At 42.1% G+C, this 17,009-nt stretch overlaps 1 protein-coding gene across 1 annotated transcript in view; it reads left to right on the forward strand.

The window, feature by feature from the left end:
- Positions 1–2,103: 2,103 nt before the first annotated feature.
- Positions 2,104–17,009, forward strand: part of LOC104489536 (polypeptide N-acetylgalactosaminyltransferase 9-like) — a gene marked incomplete at its 3' end in the record, with an annotated part of 47,312 nt that continues 32,406 nt past the window's right edge. Inside the window, exons 1-2 of the mRNA XM_010131711.1 lie at positions 2,104–2,143; positions 2,568–2,748. Of these exons, the coding sequence (XP_010130013.1) occupies positions 2,119–2,143; positions 2,568–2,748 (206 nt within the window). The remainder of the gene's footprint in view (positions 2,144–2,567; positions 2,749–17,009) is intronic.

Here is a 17,009-nt window from a genome sequence, read left to right on the forward strand (position 1 = left end):
TTTTTTTGAGGGAGCTGCTGACTTTTCTCCAAAACTGAGCCCCCCTTTAAGATGCCTTATACTGGGCAAGGAAAGCAGAGGCAAGCAGCATCAATTAGCCTTCTAAGTCTAAGCCTGTATCACACCGGAAGATTAGGCTGCTGTGTTTTGTTGTTTGCTTAGTTCGGGGTTTTCTGAGGGGGTCAGTGAGTGGGGAGATATTTAGAGTCTCGGACCTGTAATTTCTCTAATTACTCGGCCAAGAATGCATTGTCAGGCCAGGGATGGCAACATTAGGCCCTTCTGATCTAATTTTTCCAAAGGAAGTATTATTAAATACAGAAGCTGGTCAAAGTGTCAAATAGCCTCTCATATTAAATTGGAACAAAAAGGACAAATGTTATTATTTCCTTCAAAATTATTCATATTTTCAGAAATACCTAGCATGTATTGAAGTGCTTCACTTAGTAAGGTAAAAGAATTTCTGTTGTTTGAAATCACAACTCCTGAAGAGCTTTAGTCATGTTTCAACAAGTTTCAGTCACGTCTCTCTCTGTGTCCCAGTAATACGGTGCCCTAGAAAAAGGGTGCTTTCTACCTTCCCTTCAGGGGTGTATGGCCTGGGGAGTTTCTGATCGTGCCTCTGTTCGATCTCCCTTGCTCGTGAGACCTGGAGTTCACCTCCTCCACATACCTATAATGAGACTGTGGCTATGTGAGCGTCTTCTTTTCCCTTTTCAACAATTCCCTAAGTTTGAATGCTTGGAGCTGTCTGAATTTTTCGAAAGCTTGGCTATATCAGGAAAGTTTTTCTGTTGGGTTTCCTTTTATTCTTCTTCTGCCCTTCCCTCTCCTGCTAAGATTCAGCTGAGGCAGTTGAGCATTTCGGTGCGTGATGATGAGATCATGAAGAAGACATCAAAGGCACAAACAGAGCAAGGTCTGTCCTGATTTGGGATCACTGATTGCAGTAGGCAATGACTGAAGTTCAGTACCACACTTCCGGGCCACTAGGTAATCCATCCTTTTACGTTCAGGCAGACTATCTGTAGGGTTGCAGCTTAACCTTAGCACAGGATTGTCTCACAAGCACTACTGCTCAGGCCACTAACAGACCGCTGCCTCTCCGTTCTGGCCTGTAATTAAGCAGAGATGCTGATGGAGCTGTAACATGTGAGAACAGTGTTAGCAAGGAGGTGCAAGAGATACTCCTTCGTGAGGGACTAAACTGCCCCAGACGTTACTGGGACTTGGAGAAGCCAGTCCCAGCCTCAAACTGCCTTGTATGTCTGTTACTAGCAAATGGTGACAGTTTCTTTTTGTCTTTCTCTTTAACTGTTTAGTTGAAATAATTCCATTTTCCTCTTGAAAAATTCTGAACTTGAGAAATGTTGAGCAAGTCAAACTCCAATCGTTTTCCTCTGTGTTGTAAACGATTTGGAAGATATTTGCATGTTTCTGTAAGGTATCCTCAAGACTCTTATGAATAACGTTTTCACTTATAGTGACTTGTTGATAGTGAGCCTTTTGGAAAGGAAAGCATTGACATGAAACATGGGAGCTTGTTTACAAAAATTCAGCACTAAGTTAAATGCCATGGGAGAGGCTCTCGGCGATGTGCTCATGTGGGCATTTTTTAATGTTGGTTTAGTTTTGTTTTACCTGTATCTTCGAGTTGACCGGTGACTCTACATGCATTCCTGACTGGCTAATATGTCAGCACTAACTGAGAGGAGTTAATCATTTTAGCTTGAGTGTGTCCAAACTTTCTGATGCTATAAGCTATATAGAGCTTACATCTTACCTGTCTTACATAACTTACATAATTTATACATCAGAGGGCTGAAATACGGAGGAAAAGTGGAGTGATTCCAGGTGAGAGATGGTATAGACTCCCTAATAGTTTTAGCATCTTTCTTATGGGAACAGGCTGTGCAAGGTGTGCGCTGCAGTCCAAATGACCCATCTATTGTCTCACATAGTTAAACTGGATTTATCCTGTATTTCCTACCCAGCAGTCAGCTGGCAAACAGTCACATTGCTGTACTCCAAGCATGGGTACCAAACACGAACAATTCCAGAACTGCATGTGGTCTTACAGCCCCAGAGCAGAAGCCTCAGCTCCATCACTTACTTCAGATGGACTTTAACATGGAGTTAAACCGTCAGATCTACATGTGGTAGAAATTCAGCATCTCCCTTAAAATGGAGCTATAACGGGCTGGACTGAGAAAAGATCTGGCCTCCAGATCTTATGTGGAAAATTTATCTTAATTATCTAAAGAAGTAGGCCTTTTTGAATGTTTGGGAACAAGATTCCTGTATGTACAGGAAAAAGGAGAAATCTTGAAAGCTGCTAATTGATTCTTTATAGCTTGTTCATTAATAATTATGCACTGATACTGCGAGAAGTGTCGCTAGGGGCTCTGGTTTGAAAAGCTGAGGATAATTTCCACAGAGCCATAAGGATTTCAGACCTGAGTTTCATGGGAGTTCAGATCTTGTTTATCTGAAAACATTCTGCGGTCACAGAGGAGGTTAGATCCATTTCCTTTATATTAATAATTTTTTTTTTCTTCTCCGTTCAGGTTTGGCAAAGCCCATGGGATTAGTTGAAGGCCCAGGAGGCTTGGGCCAGGGGGGAATGGCTGCTACCCTGAGAGATGATAGCCATGAATCAGAGACTAAGTACGAAGAATACGGTTACAATGCCCAACTCAGTGACAGGATATCACTGGACAGGTCCATCCCCGACTACAGACCAAAAAAGTAAGTTGAATTCCACATTTTTATGAAGAGTAAGTGATTGATTGTTGTTCTGTTGACCCATGATGGCATTATTCTCTTCAAATCCCTCACTGGTTAGAGTACGGCAGCAGTTATACCACTGAGTTTAGTGGAAATTAAAAAGGCCAAATGCCTTCTCAAGCATGAAGTGCCACATTAAATGCAGAGCTAATTCTGTGAGTAATGCATTAATATGCACATTCAAGGCTTCAAATCAAAACCTACATGAGGGTATTGGTGCTTATTGGGTTTCCCTTGGAAAAAGCCAGGTAGTCCCAGCTGAGCCCACCATCAGAGGTGGGAGCTTTAGCCTCTGCATCTTATATTCATGTGCAATGGAAGGGGAGGCAGTGACAATGCTTCGTAGGCACTGGTCACTTAAAAAACCCAAACCATCAAATCAGCTGCCTTTGCTTTAATGGCATTTGATGTTCTTAGAACAGTTTGGTCGGGGTTTACACTGTGCTGAAACATGGACTAAGTGTAATCCATCGGGGTCCTATAAATGCAATGAGATTTTTGTCTTTGGAATGTGTGTTTATTTTTATTCTAGTGTTACTCTCTTCAAATGCCTGTGCTGTGTTTGATATTGCAATTATATGTTTAATATTTGAACTGATTTATTGTATTTTGTATTAAATGTCTTTCAAATCTTTCATATTTATGGAGTTATGTATCTTCCAGATGAGACATCCGCACTGTCATCCTGCGAATGACAATCAGTAATGTCTTAATGCAGAGGAGATCAGCAGCAATGCCTAGTTACTCTCAGGAGACAGAATTGAAAAGAATACTTAATTAATTCCTAATAATAATCTTCTGTTTTAAAAGACCCACTGCGGCTCCTAGGCAGAACTGAAAGTTAAATAAAAAAGTATCATATTAAGTGGTGAAAAAGTTCAGCCAAGCAAAACAGCTGTGCCTTGTGAGTAGATCGCAATTGAATTAGGATTTTAGGCAGCTCAAGCTGCAAAAAACAAAATCCTGCAAAAAAACTCCCCTCCGTTTAACTACAAATTTCATTAGCTGTGTAACATATTAATCTAATTGCAGAAGTATTAACTCAGCATTTTTTTTATAGCAGTTGCTATATGAAAGTAAACCTAGATAAAAGAAGTAGCAAAGAGAAAAAAGTCTCCTGCTTTGATATCCCATTTGATGCAAGTTACTGACTTGCCCAATCTCCATCACTCTTGATGTATCAAAATAATCCATCATGGAATTATTCTGCGGAAAGAAGTAGTCTGCAGTTATGCAAATATTTGAGCTGTGCATCAGATCCGGTCCAAAGAACCTCAAAATCAGTGTGAAGTTTTTCAAATGAACGCCAGTGATGTTTGACCTGGCCTGTTATTAGCTGCTGCAGTCAGGTTAATAAATGAGAATGCTCTACTAGGAAATGAAAAAGCAAAGGTTGCAGAGCTTGAATCTAGCTCAGCAGCTGTCAGGAGCGTGAGAGCATTTGCAAAGCAGTGCTGTTTCACTTCAGATTTTACTCTTCCACAGTTTTGCTCGGAAGCTCTGATGAGTCATGCAGATAAGCTTTTTGACGTGCTCGTTTGGGGAATCTCTTAAGGCCATACTGCATAATTAACTGTCTGAGCTACTGAGAGAACTGCCTTCCTTGTGGCGTTTGACACTTTTGAGGCGGTTCTAGTTAGGTCTAGTTGCTGGAATTGAAGCGGTTTTCTCTAGATACTGATGAGTCACAGGAAAACCCTTCAGCCTGAATTTGCTATGAAAAATGAACGCAAGCTTGGAGAAGGGAGAAGCTCTAGTTACATGGAGTTTTGGCCATGGTACCAAAGGAGCTTGGGCTGCCATTTGGTTGCCAGTTTCTTTTGGAAATATCTGCTGTCCCCATGAGTAGCATTTGTTTGTCTCTGACTTCTTCAAATGCACAGCTACTCAAATACAGCCTCTCTTGGGAGCTCGCTCTGATGCCTAGAGGCAGTTTTCAGTTCCTACCCTATCAACCTCTTCCTACCCACCATGTAGTACCACATCTGCTTACCTAACAGGTGATAGCTGTGCATCATAGCTATAAGGCAAAGCTGAGCTTGACTTTCCGCTTGGTTTAGGCAGTCTGCTCTAATTATATATTGAAGAGAGCTAAACCTCCAGGTCTTTGAGATAGGCTTTGGGAAAACCTCTCCTGTTGTGTCCAACTTTGTGTGCTGCCTTGCCTAATGGTCTCATCTCTCCATCTCTTGATAATAACTGTCATCGCTGAGCCCTTCTCAGTCTAGGTGTGATTTATATTCTTGTCATTCCCAGAACTTTTCATTTTTAAAAAGTGAGGGCTTTCCATTTTCAAATTGAGAAGCAAGGTAGAGTTAATGTCCAAGGCTGTGTACACAGTCCATGGTCAGTCTATGAGTAAAACCACTTATCTGCATTTGCATTCCCGAAGTATTAAACCATGCTTTTTCATTCCATCTTCCATTTAAAATGTTCAGATCTGCATATTTGCACACACCAGTAGGTATTAAAGATGTGAACCAGGAGAATTTATACTCCAGTCTGCACTGCATCATGAAAGTAAACATGATTTTGCTATGCAAATGTGGGACTTGTAATATTCCACGCTTAGTCTTCCTGTAAAAGAAATTTGATCGAAATACCATATTTTAGTTAATTCTATCTTTGTTCACCCCCCTTATTGTTGTCCAGTATCTTATTCTGGTAGAATAAGCCTTTTGTTCCGCCTAATAGCATAGCTTCAGTAAACATTCAGCGGTTTAATTGCTTTACAGGAGGTATTTTCATCCCCACACAGCAAATTAAAAGAATACGTTATACTAAAAACATGTACAGTCAGGCAGCGTGACCATGAGGGCTCCTAAACTGGAGTCTCCTCCGTGTCCTTCCCCTGCAGTAAAGCCTACAAGCCTGGCTGGGCAGTTCTGCTCCTGAGATGCTTTCCCCGTACACTCACGAGTGCTCTGCTTTCCTGCCTGCGCTGCCAGTGCAGACATTCCTTCTAACTCAGAAGCCTTTTCTCTGAGATAAGTCAGTACAGGAGACAACAGCAGATCCTGTGCGTGTCGTGTTAGTGTGCCAAATGGAAGTAATGGCAGTAAAAAGCTTGCTTGTGATTACAACTCACACAATAATTACAAAATTATAGTTTGATCCTAACGTGCTGTAATAAATAGGTCTCAGCTCTTTCTCCTCTGATGTTGCACCTCCTGCAGTTTGAATGCTTGGCCTGTCTCCGTGCAGAAAGCAGACAGCCCTGGGGAAACAGTTCAGAAACATACTGTGAATTGATATTTCAAGCTATGTTTAGTTTCAAGGGACATGTAATATAGAGAAGCTGCAATTTTGTTTTATAAAACAATGCAAAGCCCCCCCAACAGTTTGTAAGTTTACTCAGTGTGACCTTGAACACTATTTTCATTTCTCGCTGGATTTCACCTAAATCAAATGCACTCATTTTAAAGTTGTGCTGATGATCTTTCCATAATCTATTATGAAGTTTCAATGGTGACTTCTGCCTTGAAGCAGCTGAGTGCTCTGAGAAGATGCAAGGACTGAGCAGGGGGAATGAAACAGGACTGAGTTCAGTGTCAAGCAGAGTCAGCAGGACTTATTATGGCTGATTAATGAGTATTTAGAAATGTTCAGCTAATCATCCTGCTGTTGGACTGACTTGAGATTTTGTTTCACGTACTTAGTGGAAGTGGTCAATAGCTTGTTGTCTGTTAAAATACATGAAAATAACTCTAAACCAATGGTCTGGTTATACTGACTGTTATTAACGATCTAAATTCTAGCGTAAATTTTTTAGTACATCTGAAATCTACGTAATTAATGCCAAAAGAATTTTTCTGGATTGGTTTTTTACAAAGGTATTTGTAATTCTTGTTATGGAGTTATTTTCACCCCCTGTCATAAAGGCACACATCAAACTTGAAAAACCTTTCTCGAGTTAAGGGCAAGCTGCCAGGAGAAGGGGCAAGGAAGGTGGCACAGGTCTCTACACGTGCCTGCTGCAGCCCCGTCTTCGCTCCCCTGTGTGTTGAAGTTTTTCCAGGGCTGTACCACCGTGGGAGATATGTTTCAGACAGCTCAGGATGTTTAATGGCCTGATCTCTCTTCTCAGCAGAAGAGTATTAGCAGGACCTTCCAGCTCTTGCTAACATACCCTATTTCTTCCGTGCAATAGAAGAAAGAGAATCTTCTCCTGCAAGGAGCATCTTGGTTTTCTCTCAGAAGTACGTGCCTAAGCTCGAGCTCACTTTGTGGTTCTCTGGGAAAAGTGTTATTTAATGGTGAATTATTATTGGATTACTTTCCATTTATGTTCTTCCATATTCAAAATGAGTGTTGTGATCACATAAACCCGAGTACTTAGTGGAGATAAACCCGGTGTTGGCCAATGACCTTATGTATGTGCACGGGAAAGCAAAAGCACATGTATTCGTATCATTTATCTCTACCAGGATGTGTAGATGTAGAATAGTCCTGAATCCTACCCGTGAGTGTGCTGTGAAATCTGCTGGGCTGGGTGCATGTCTTACCATCACATCAAAGGGCTGATGTTTGTTTGACTGAATAGTTAAAAATAGATCCAGAGCAAAGCGGCTGAGATTTTGATAGAAATCCTGTGCTTTTGAATAGAAATGCCTGGACTCAGCCACCTAAACCTTAATTTTTTAGGGGTACTGAGGGTAGAGAGAGCGAACAGGTTTAGCTGGGCCGTGCTGCATTGCTACAACGGACTTCAGGAGCGGCAGCAGCCATCCATCTGCCCTTTTGGGGGACGAACAGCCTCCACTGCTGCCAGCTGTAGCACAAAATGTAAGTCTGTGCTCCAGTTACAAAGGGTCAAACTCAATCCTTCCCAATCATGCATGAAGACAAGAGTGCTACAGCCCCATGCGACAGTAGATTTCGACTTTATCAAAGACGAAGAATCCAGAAAAAGTCAAACCCTTAGGGAATTTCATTCAAAGGTGGGGGGAAAGGCCCCTAAACTTAGAAAAGCTGTTTGGTTTAGTGTGGCATCCTGCAAAATTGTGAAGTGTCAACTAACCAGATGCTTTCAAACAGAAGCATCGTCTCTAAGGATAACGTAAATTCCCTTGTTCTTTCTGGTGCACAGGCTGGATCGCAAAGAGTTGAATTAAAGAGGTTGAACACCTGTAAATCTGGCATTTTCTAACTTCCTATCACTTGGGTTTGCAACTTAAATAACTTCTGGGGTTTCTTTACATGCAGGACACGTCCACAGATACGCACACATGCACTTGTCAAAACCACTCGCTGTGATGCATTATGCATACTTTTGAGAAAAGTTAATATGATCCCGGAGCTTCCATAATGGCTAAATTGGCTTTTACAAGAAATTGTCGCTGCTTGGTGAGGATCTTTAATTTAACCGATCTTTTTTGCACAACTTGATGCTGAGTGCATTGTGGCAGTTCAGTGATAACAATAATACTAATATATGGATTCTGTCTGCTGGCTCTATCAGCCAAAGAAGATAGTTCTTGTGTTACGGTCATGGATGTTTGTATTGAGAAAATTCAGCCCTAAAGAATAGACTCATTAATGCTGAGGCAACTCAAGTCTTTAGCCATAAAAAGCAGAGGAATCTAGGTCTCGAGGAAATTACTTTCATTTATTCCGTTCTTTTATAGAGGCAAGCATTTTGGTTGCTTGCTATAGACATTTCACAATGGCAAAGGAATTGCATCTCTAGGGCTCTGAAGTGTAATTAATGGTTCACTCCACTCTATACCTAAGGAAAAGCTTTTTTAATTACCTATCAAAAAAGATTCTGGGATTGATCAAATAGTGCTACCAAGGGGGAACGCTTGGTAAATAGACCTCTGATTTGTTCATTCAAGGCTTTGATAAGGGTAGTTAGTATGAAGCCAGTAGGTAGAAAACAGCTTTTCTGTATGAAGTTGTAAGAGTGGCCAGCGAGCTGAAGCCTTTTGACAACTCAGGGAGCTCACCTTTAGTTTTGACCCTTTCTTTTGGCGGTAGAGTTCTGTGGACTCACTGTGGAGTCAGCAGCTCTTTCGAGCCAAACCATCTATGTGTTTGCAAGTTCTCTGTCGAGAGAGGAGGATCGGTGGTCTGGTACAACGGCCCCTGCCCGAGGCTGTCAGCGCGGGCAGCGACTCTGCCCATCTGTGCTGGATGTCCCCGCAGGAGCAGGGCAGGAAGGCAGATGGCTTTCAAAGAGCATCAGCTTTCGGATCAGTGGATCAGAGAGGGCTAGACCCGGTATTATTTGATTTTCTCCACCTCTACAGCTTGCTCTGCCTCCTGACCCACTTTTCAAATCCTCTGGGGACGCTGGGTGTTCTCTGCTCTGCTTAGAAAAATGGCAGAAGAATCTCCAAATTAAAACAGACCCTTAGGATTCTTCCCAGGTTAACCAGAGTGCAATGAAATGGGCCCCTCTGCAAGGAATATTTGCATTGGAACAGATCCAGAGCTTTTCAGGAATCAGAATTTCTGATGAGCAGAAAATCACCTAAAAAAAAAAAACCACCTAAAAATATTTTGTATCAGGCTGAACATCTTCTGCAAAATGAGTATTTAAACAAAATGTTTAGACCAATGAAACATTTAGTTTCCTATGAAAAATTTGGTTTTAAAATAATGAATTTTCTATGACTAGCATCTACCAACAGTTTCTGATTACCGTCAGCTCACAGTAAAGGGGAATGTTAGTTAAAAGCAAGCATTTTCTGTATTCAGGGGACCATTTCACAATCACAGTACAGGCACAATATTTTGATTTCAGTTAGGTTTATTTTTTAGCTCTCAATAAATCTAAAAAATGACGCTAAAATTCTGAAAAACCCTATTCTGCACTTACATCATAGGTTAAGCAGAGACGGAAAAACAGAGACAGAAAATGGAGCAGACAGAATTACCTCTGGGCAACAGATTGTGATTGTTTATTGGAGGGAAATTGAGTAAGAGATGAAACTAACTGAAGTGTTTTAATTAGATCCCGAATCAATGTCCAGATGTGGATTTTGAACAGGAAAAGGGGGCATGTGTGTACACGTCTTTATATAGACCTCCACCAGCTCGGCCAGTTACACAGGCTGGACGTTTTCCTCGGGCTGTGCACCCCCTGCAAAGAGCACGGGCACCTCCACGCACACATCATCTGTGTGCACAATTGGCGATAGAGCTTCCTAGGGACATACCCAAGTTTAAGCTGACTTTTTTCCTTGCTCAAGAGCAGAAGGAACTGGTGTGGACAGAGTAAATCACCGTGCTCCTTCCTCTGCAGCGAGGTGGGCTCTGACCAGCTACTGCACGGTGTTTAGTGTTGTGATTCTGACTCTGTTTGTTTGGGATATCCGTTGACAAGTTAATTTGCTCATACTGCTGCCTCCAGGCCACTTGTGCGTACTTGTGTATCCCTGCGTATGCCAAAGGCTTATCACTGCATTTTGGGAAGCGTTTCCCATTTGACTGGAAGCACATAAAGCCCTCGAAGGAAGGGAAAAATCACCGGCTCCTTTGGCTGGGAAACTCCCTGGGGATCACACACAGGTACCACTAGCCCGCCCCTGCTCTTCGCTTGCGCTATACCTCTGTAGTTGTCACTGAGACACGGCTTGACCTGGTTTATGAAGGTACTGTAGGTCTTCTCCCAACCCCTGCTGGAGCTCTGCTCACTTTGCATAAATAATGATATATTAATCAGAATGTGGTCTCAAACCTTTGTGTCCATAATCCCAGGACACCATTAGGTCTTTGAATATTTGATTGGCTATATAATGTGAAAATAGCTCTCGTGAGAAGGCTCACTGAGGAACAGATTAACACTGTCACTGTGTTTCCCAACGGTAGTAAAAAAGTGTTGAGAAACTTCCCAACTGCCTTTTTCAGGCTGTCATCAGGACAGTTCTTAGGCTGCCTTTGCTTGATCAACGCCAGCAGGGCATGACCATGAGGTAGGACCATGAGACAGCCCAGATCTGCTTTCTGCTTTGGTGTGCATAGGGGTTGGTGACCCCAAAGGGTTTGGGCAGACAGTTTTTTGCAGGATGTGTCTCCTAAGAAGAGACTTCCCATGAGCTGGGCTATCTGGTATCTCCATAGCAGCAGTGCTGGACACGTGGCAATATCGCACAGTTATTTCTGATATTCGTTAGAAGCTTTCTCTGGCTTTTCCCATTAGATATGTTATTGATTCCCATTAGACATGTTATCGATTCCCTTTTGTTTAGTGTTAGCTTGGCTTTCCAATTGGGTAGTGACTTTAATTATACCATAAAGCGTGTAACATAGATCTTGATTATTAACACTGGCCCATGAGTTAATGAAAGGAGGACTAGCAAGATTCAAAAGAATCATAAAAATGAACAGCTTTTTCCAAAAAAACACCTTACATTCAAATGCAGTAATTTTCCTTTTGTTTCGTTTTTGCAGTGTCTGTGTATATTAATTGTCGGAGACAAATCCTGCATGACTGTCAGCACTAATAAATGTAGATTTAGTGGAGGCTGAATTTGATTAACTGAAGAGCATGAAAAATAACTGATTGCAATGTTGTGTTTAAATGCAGTAAGCCTGGAAGCCATTCCCTGCAATTTGTCTGCACCAGAACGTACTCTTGAATACATGAATAGTTTACCTAAGGTGGGTTGCATAACTTTGACTAAAAAGTAGACATCTAGTTCAAGGTGATCAACTTGGCTGTCTTTATAGGCAGTGGGGATGATGACACGGGAGCATTGGTTAGGATGTATAGTGTCTAATGTCCTCTGGAGGTCTCTCCCTCCGGACCTAGGACAGCCAGCTTAAATAGGATTTCAGATGAATCCAATCCAAAATGTTAAATGCTCCAAGGCATACAGAAACAAGAGGGAATTTCTATATTAGCACCACAGGTTGAAGAATGACCTGCCAGCGTAGGCAACCTGGGTAAGGTCCCTGCTCAGCAGCTGTGGAGAAAAAACTATGAAGGCAGCTCAGCTTGCAGCTGGGAGGAAAAGAAAAAATGATCAAAAAACTGTTTTGCATCCCTCAGTTTTTCTTACAGATCATTTGACTAAATGTGTCTCATGTGACCTGCACATTTACAGGTGCCTTAAACACGATTGCTTTTTTTTTTTAAAGTATGCTTTACAGACTGTAGCAATTTTCTGAACTTGAAAACAGAGACACGCAATATTTTCATAGCAGGAGGAGTGTTTCCTCCGTAAGAGGAGCAATTGTGGGGTGCTGTCCTCAGATTGCGTGTGCTGTTCTTTCACAGGTAAATACGTTTCTGTAATGCAGAAGCACAGCTGAGATCCACCCACAACTTGCAGCTGTCTGCAGCTGTGCGTTGGCATTTTAAGTTTCTTTCATTTCCCTAGGCTGTGCCGGTGGCTGGTTGTTGCCCACTATCAGTTCCAGGAAGAAAAGGGTATTCCTGTAGATTTCTGAACTGTCATGTTGTGTTTCTCTCCATGATATCACCCTGCAGGATAAAAAGAAGTAACAGAACAAGTCAGGCAATGAATTCAGGGTGGTATTTCTTTTCCTTTTATGTTTCCTCTGTTACACTACACCTGATATCCTTCTTATGGCTTTGAAGGAGTTCTAATGGTTTGAGGTGAAAACGTTCTCCTTTTCTTTCTTAAAGTGTGCACACAAATTTAGTTCTGCTGACAATGTGAAGTATGAATTAGCTCTAAATGCCTTCCTGGTGTAGGTCTAAAAATTATCTAGTTTGGGTTCCTATTTTATGTGGATAGGTTTCCTAGTATAAGAAAGTCAAGGTTTCAGGTCAAATGACATCAAGGGTGTTTAGTGGTGGTTGTTGTTTGTGACTTCTGTGATAAAAACATGAACAGGCCAAAATGTCAGACAATTTACTCTTCTGTTTGAAATAAAACTGAATTGTGAACTCCAAGCTGATGCAGTGTTTCATTTTAATAGTGTCAGTTCTTGCTTGTTTTGCCTGTGACTCCTGTTTTGAGTGAATTTAGTGCTAATAAAAGTGAGAGACTTTTAAAACTAGCCAGAGCCAGCAGTACCTGACAGTTTCAGTCCAGCAAATGTAAGCTCCCTGTCCTGGTTAGCTTGATCTAGGTGCTTTCCAAGGTTTCGTTTCTCTGAAATAGTACCTGCCAGTTAAATTTTTTTCTAGTTTTATGATGTTGAAGTATAGGGCCTCTATTTTCTGTCCCTTCAGCTTTCTGAAAAATTCTTGTCTTCTGTTGTATTGCTTCTAAACCTTCTGCTGTGGTCTCAGAAACAAATCAGTCAAACCAGGTCACCTTGCCGGATGCAGCTCCAAAGGAGGCCCAGGGACAGTTGCTTCCCATGCAGCCAGTAAACTCCTTTCCTGAAATTTCTACCAAACCAACTGGCTGGTTTAATAAAAAAACCATTGCGCAGTTTCAACCTGCATCCTTTTGGCCACAAGAAATCTTAGAGCAGCTGAATCTCCCCACCTGGAGACTTCTCTGGAAATACGGTGCAAGCCCTGAGGAGCAGGAGCTCCAGGTGTGTGCTGTGATGCCTCCTTTGTAAGGCCAGCACCAAGCTGGTTATTACTGTCTCTCTTTCTTGGCTGTCCAGGCACGTTCAAAAGCTTTGTGAGGCAGGCATCATGCAGTGTGTGTTACTAAGCCTCAGAACTCCAAGGCAGTGAAAAACCCCACTCTCTGCATGTAGCGGAAGGAGATCAGGGTGTAAAATGTGGTGTAAAATCAGATTCCTTGTCTCTGCGGTTCTTGATGATGCTGTGCATTGAGAGGAATAGTCTTGTGAGCACAGGGGGATCTCAGCTGGGGAATCTCGTTTTTCACACAAAACTTGTCATGGAGCTTTTAACTATCTGAAGTATTATAAAGGGAGGGTCACTGGGGAAACGCGTGGCATGCTCCGTGTTTCTAGTATTATTTTTTGTCATTCAGTGTGCAAGTAAATGCTTTGTTGTAGATAACTAGCCTAAGTCTGTCTAACTAATGGATATTTGAGGGAAAGTTACTCTTTGCTGAGAAACTGGGTATGGGCTGCAATTTCTTAAGTTAAGAATCCTCTGTACGTTCTTGTGACTGCCTCTGGTGATAGATTAGCATATACATGAAAATAACTCTTGGGAAATACTGCGAATCAATGTTTCTTATCTCCCCTCCCCAGAAAGAAGGCTGGAAGGCCCTTGCTCAGCCGAAGGTTAACAGTAGTGACAGAAGCGGAGGCAACACTCTGTTTTCTGTAGAGAATTATGATATAGCTGATATATCATGTAGAAATCACTTCAGCAATGACATGAAGCCATTCAGTGGAGGAGTACAGCAGAGCCATACTCCAGCACAAATACATGTCTGTCCTTGTATACCTGAGTTAAACAGAGAAAAGGACAATTGTCAGGCAGACAACAGGCAAAATCCAAATCCCCCTGGTCTAAGCACTGCACCTACAATTTTTGGTGGTGGTGATGTGGCAGGATTTATAGTGGTGCTGGTGTGGAGGCGTTAGGCAGCTTTAAATAACAAGAGTTTTTCATCTTGGTGTATTGCTTGTGCACAAAGCTCCCTGTTTCTCAGCTTCTAGAGACGAAGCCCTCTAGTGTTGCATTTTACCTGTGTGAGATGCCTCAGGTTGTCAAACAGTTCCTTAATTAGTTTATTTTCTTCTCTGCTCTGAGAGATGAGTATATTATTTATTCTACTCTCCCAGACTTCTGTTAGTCTGCATTTATGTATTTTGTCTTCAGCATGACCCAGCTCTGGGCTGGCCTCCAGGGTGGTATGAAACACACCTCTCTGGCAGAGCTGGTAGTTCAGACTTGACTAATGGAGGAATATTGATAGCAGCAATAATAATTAAAGCAGTGCACTAAGATACCCTTGGGTGCTGTTGCTAAGTTAGACTGTACCCCTAAAATTCCAGAGGAAAGGCATAAATTTTAGTTATTTCCATCCACAAAGTGAACAGTTGTCTCATTCAGCAACTGGAGTAAACTTTCCTCCACTCGGTGGATGTTTCATTAGGACACAGTTCTCCCAGAGGGTCACGGTGCAGTTTACGTTAAACTCAAGATAAAAACGACATTGAAGCTTTGCTCCTGTATTTTCTACACTGCCTGGAAACAGATGCATGACCTACAGCTAGTTCATTGGCTTATTGCCTTGGTGTTATTAACCCACGTGTGCCCAAGAGACAGGGGATTTGTGTTCTGTTTGCTCATAGAGGAGCACTCAGCTCCTTTGCCTGACAGATCTGGGAATCTCTGGAAGCAGTGGGGGGAAAGTTTCTCAGCGTACAGGTTTGAGCAAAGAGTCTGGATGGACCAGGTTGATTGTGCCTGTCTATAGATGAGGGGTGAAGAAGGGCATGGTTGTGAGCATAGCCTCAGTCTGCTGGGCAGACGGTTAATGGTTTCACTCTTAGGTTTCTTGGCAGATTCATTTCAATCTGCAAACACTGAGAATGTGACTTCCAAACGTCTGTGAGCAAGCAGGAAAAAATACCAGAAGCACAGAGTGAAAAAGGGATCGGTTCTCAGCGGGCATGTTTGGGCAGGAGCAGTGCAAGGACGTTGAAGTGCTACAATGGCCATCGCTTCTCAGAGTTGGGAAAAGACTAGCGTGTGTCCTTGGCTGCTCAGATTCACAATCATCCTGAAGTACGTTGCCTGGTCAAGGATGTGTGCCTAATTTCCATCAACCTGAGTGAAAAGTAAGCATGTGCTGACCTGTTTTACTGAATTAGGATAAGAGCTCATAAATATAAAAAATCCCCATACGTTGAAGTGTTTTGCTGCTATGAAGTGTGTGCCCTAGATACTAGTTTTGTGAGAGACAATAAATGTGGATGGACTTTTTAAAAATGTTTTTAATTCTAAATGCAATCAAAATTAAATTAAAATGCAAGAGTTTTCTGAAGTGCTCAAAACAATTAGAAGGTAAGAAACTGTTAACATTTAACTTATAAATGCATGAAATTATTGAATACTGTGCTGTTCACCTCTAGCTAGCCTTTAATTTAAACAAAAGCTATAAAACTGCAATTAGGCTCCAGTCCAAAGAAGCACTTAAATATATTCCTAGTTTTAAGTGTATGAGTAGCCCCAGCGAAGTTAAGACATGCTCAACTGCTTTATTTGAATAGGACATTTCATAAAGGAGCTATAATACACAATCCTGCAAGTATCACTGGGAAAGATGTAACAAGGAGTAAAGTCCCGACGGCACTTCAGGATCTGATTCTTCTTAGGTTTTCACAAAGTTCTTTTTGCCCAGTGATTTATCCTCCAAGGTCCTGTTCCAAAGCTCATTGGCATCTTTGCATGCGCTCCTTCATCTGCTGTTAGAGAGGCTTGTCAGGCAGTTTCCTACCCCACCTACCGAGGGAAGTACCTACGGTGGGAATGCACCTTCCTTTGTCCTCTCTGCTCCACTCAGAGAAGCCTTTTTATGAATACGCTGCTACTACCACCAGGCTCTCCACTCGATCCTATATAAAGCATCTAAACATCATGGATTTAATACTCCCATTTTCAGTGCTAAATCAATGTTCTTTATGCATTTGTTCTTGGAACACTGCGTTACCTGAACCATAACTCTTCCCACATACCATAAACTTGGTCTCTTCTCACTCTGAGAGAAACTGATCATTTAAAGCAAGAGGGAAAGCTCTGTGACTACTGTTTAAGCATTTCAAAGTCATTGCTGGTTAGTCAAACCAGCTTCTGCATCACCTCAGCACACCAACTGCTGCGATTACCAGGGAAGTGGTACCTTTCTGCGGTACAAACAGCCTTGCAGCTGCTGGGACAGGGCAAAATTAAGAGCTTATCACTATGGTTTGGGCAGGCAGCGAGGGGATGCCATAACTCAGTTTACAACCGACCTCCAGTTTGATTGTTTACTCCTCCAACCATCCTGCACTTGTACACCGGTAGAAAGAAATATTCTGCTGCATAACTAGATTTGACCAGAGATTAAAGCTGGTCTCCTGTGAAATACAATGGAGCCCATTAAAGAAAGGATTGTTTGCCAAACATTGTTGTATGTCCTCCCAAGACCATAAAAAACATTGTTAGCTGAAGTAGCAGTGGAAAATGATTGCCTTTCTCTATCCTCCTCCTTACCACCACACTGCGGTGTGACAGCAAACCCATGATGAAATCCATGAAGAGCTCTGCAGCAGTTACCTTGAAAACTTTTTTTATTGCCCTACATTTCTAGATAACACGGTGATACTCAGCCTGTGTCCAGCACCAACAGCACCAGCTGAGGGACTGAGGTTGTCAA

Source organism: Buceros rhinoceros, unplaced genomic scaffold, assembly GCF_000710305.1.
Source record: "Buceros rhinoceros silvestris isolate BGI_N320 unplaced genomic scaffold, ASM71030v1 scaffold4780, whole genome shotgun sequence".
Taxonomy (NCBI): Eukaryota; Metazoa; Chordata; class Aves; order Bucerotiformes; family Bucerotidae; genus Buceros; species Buceros rhinoceros.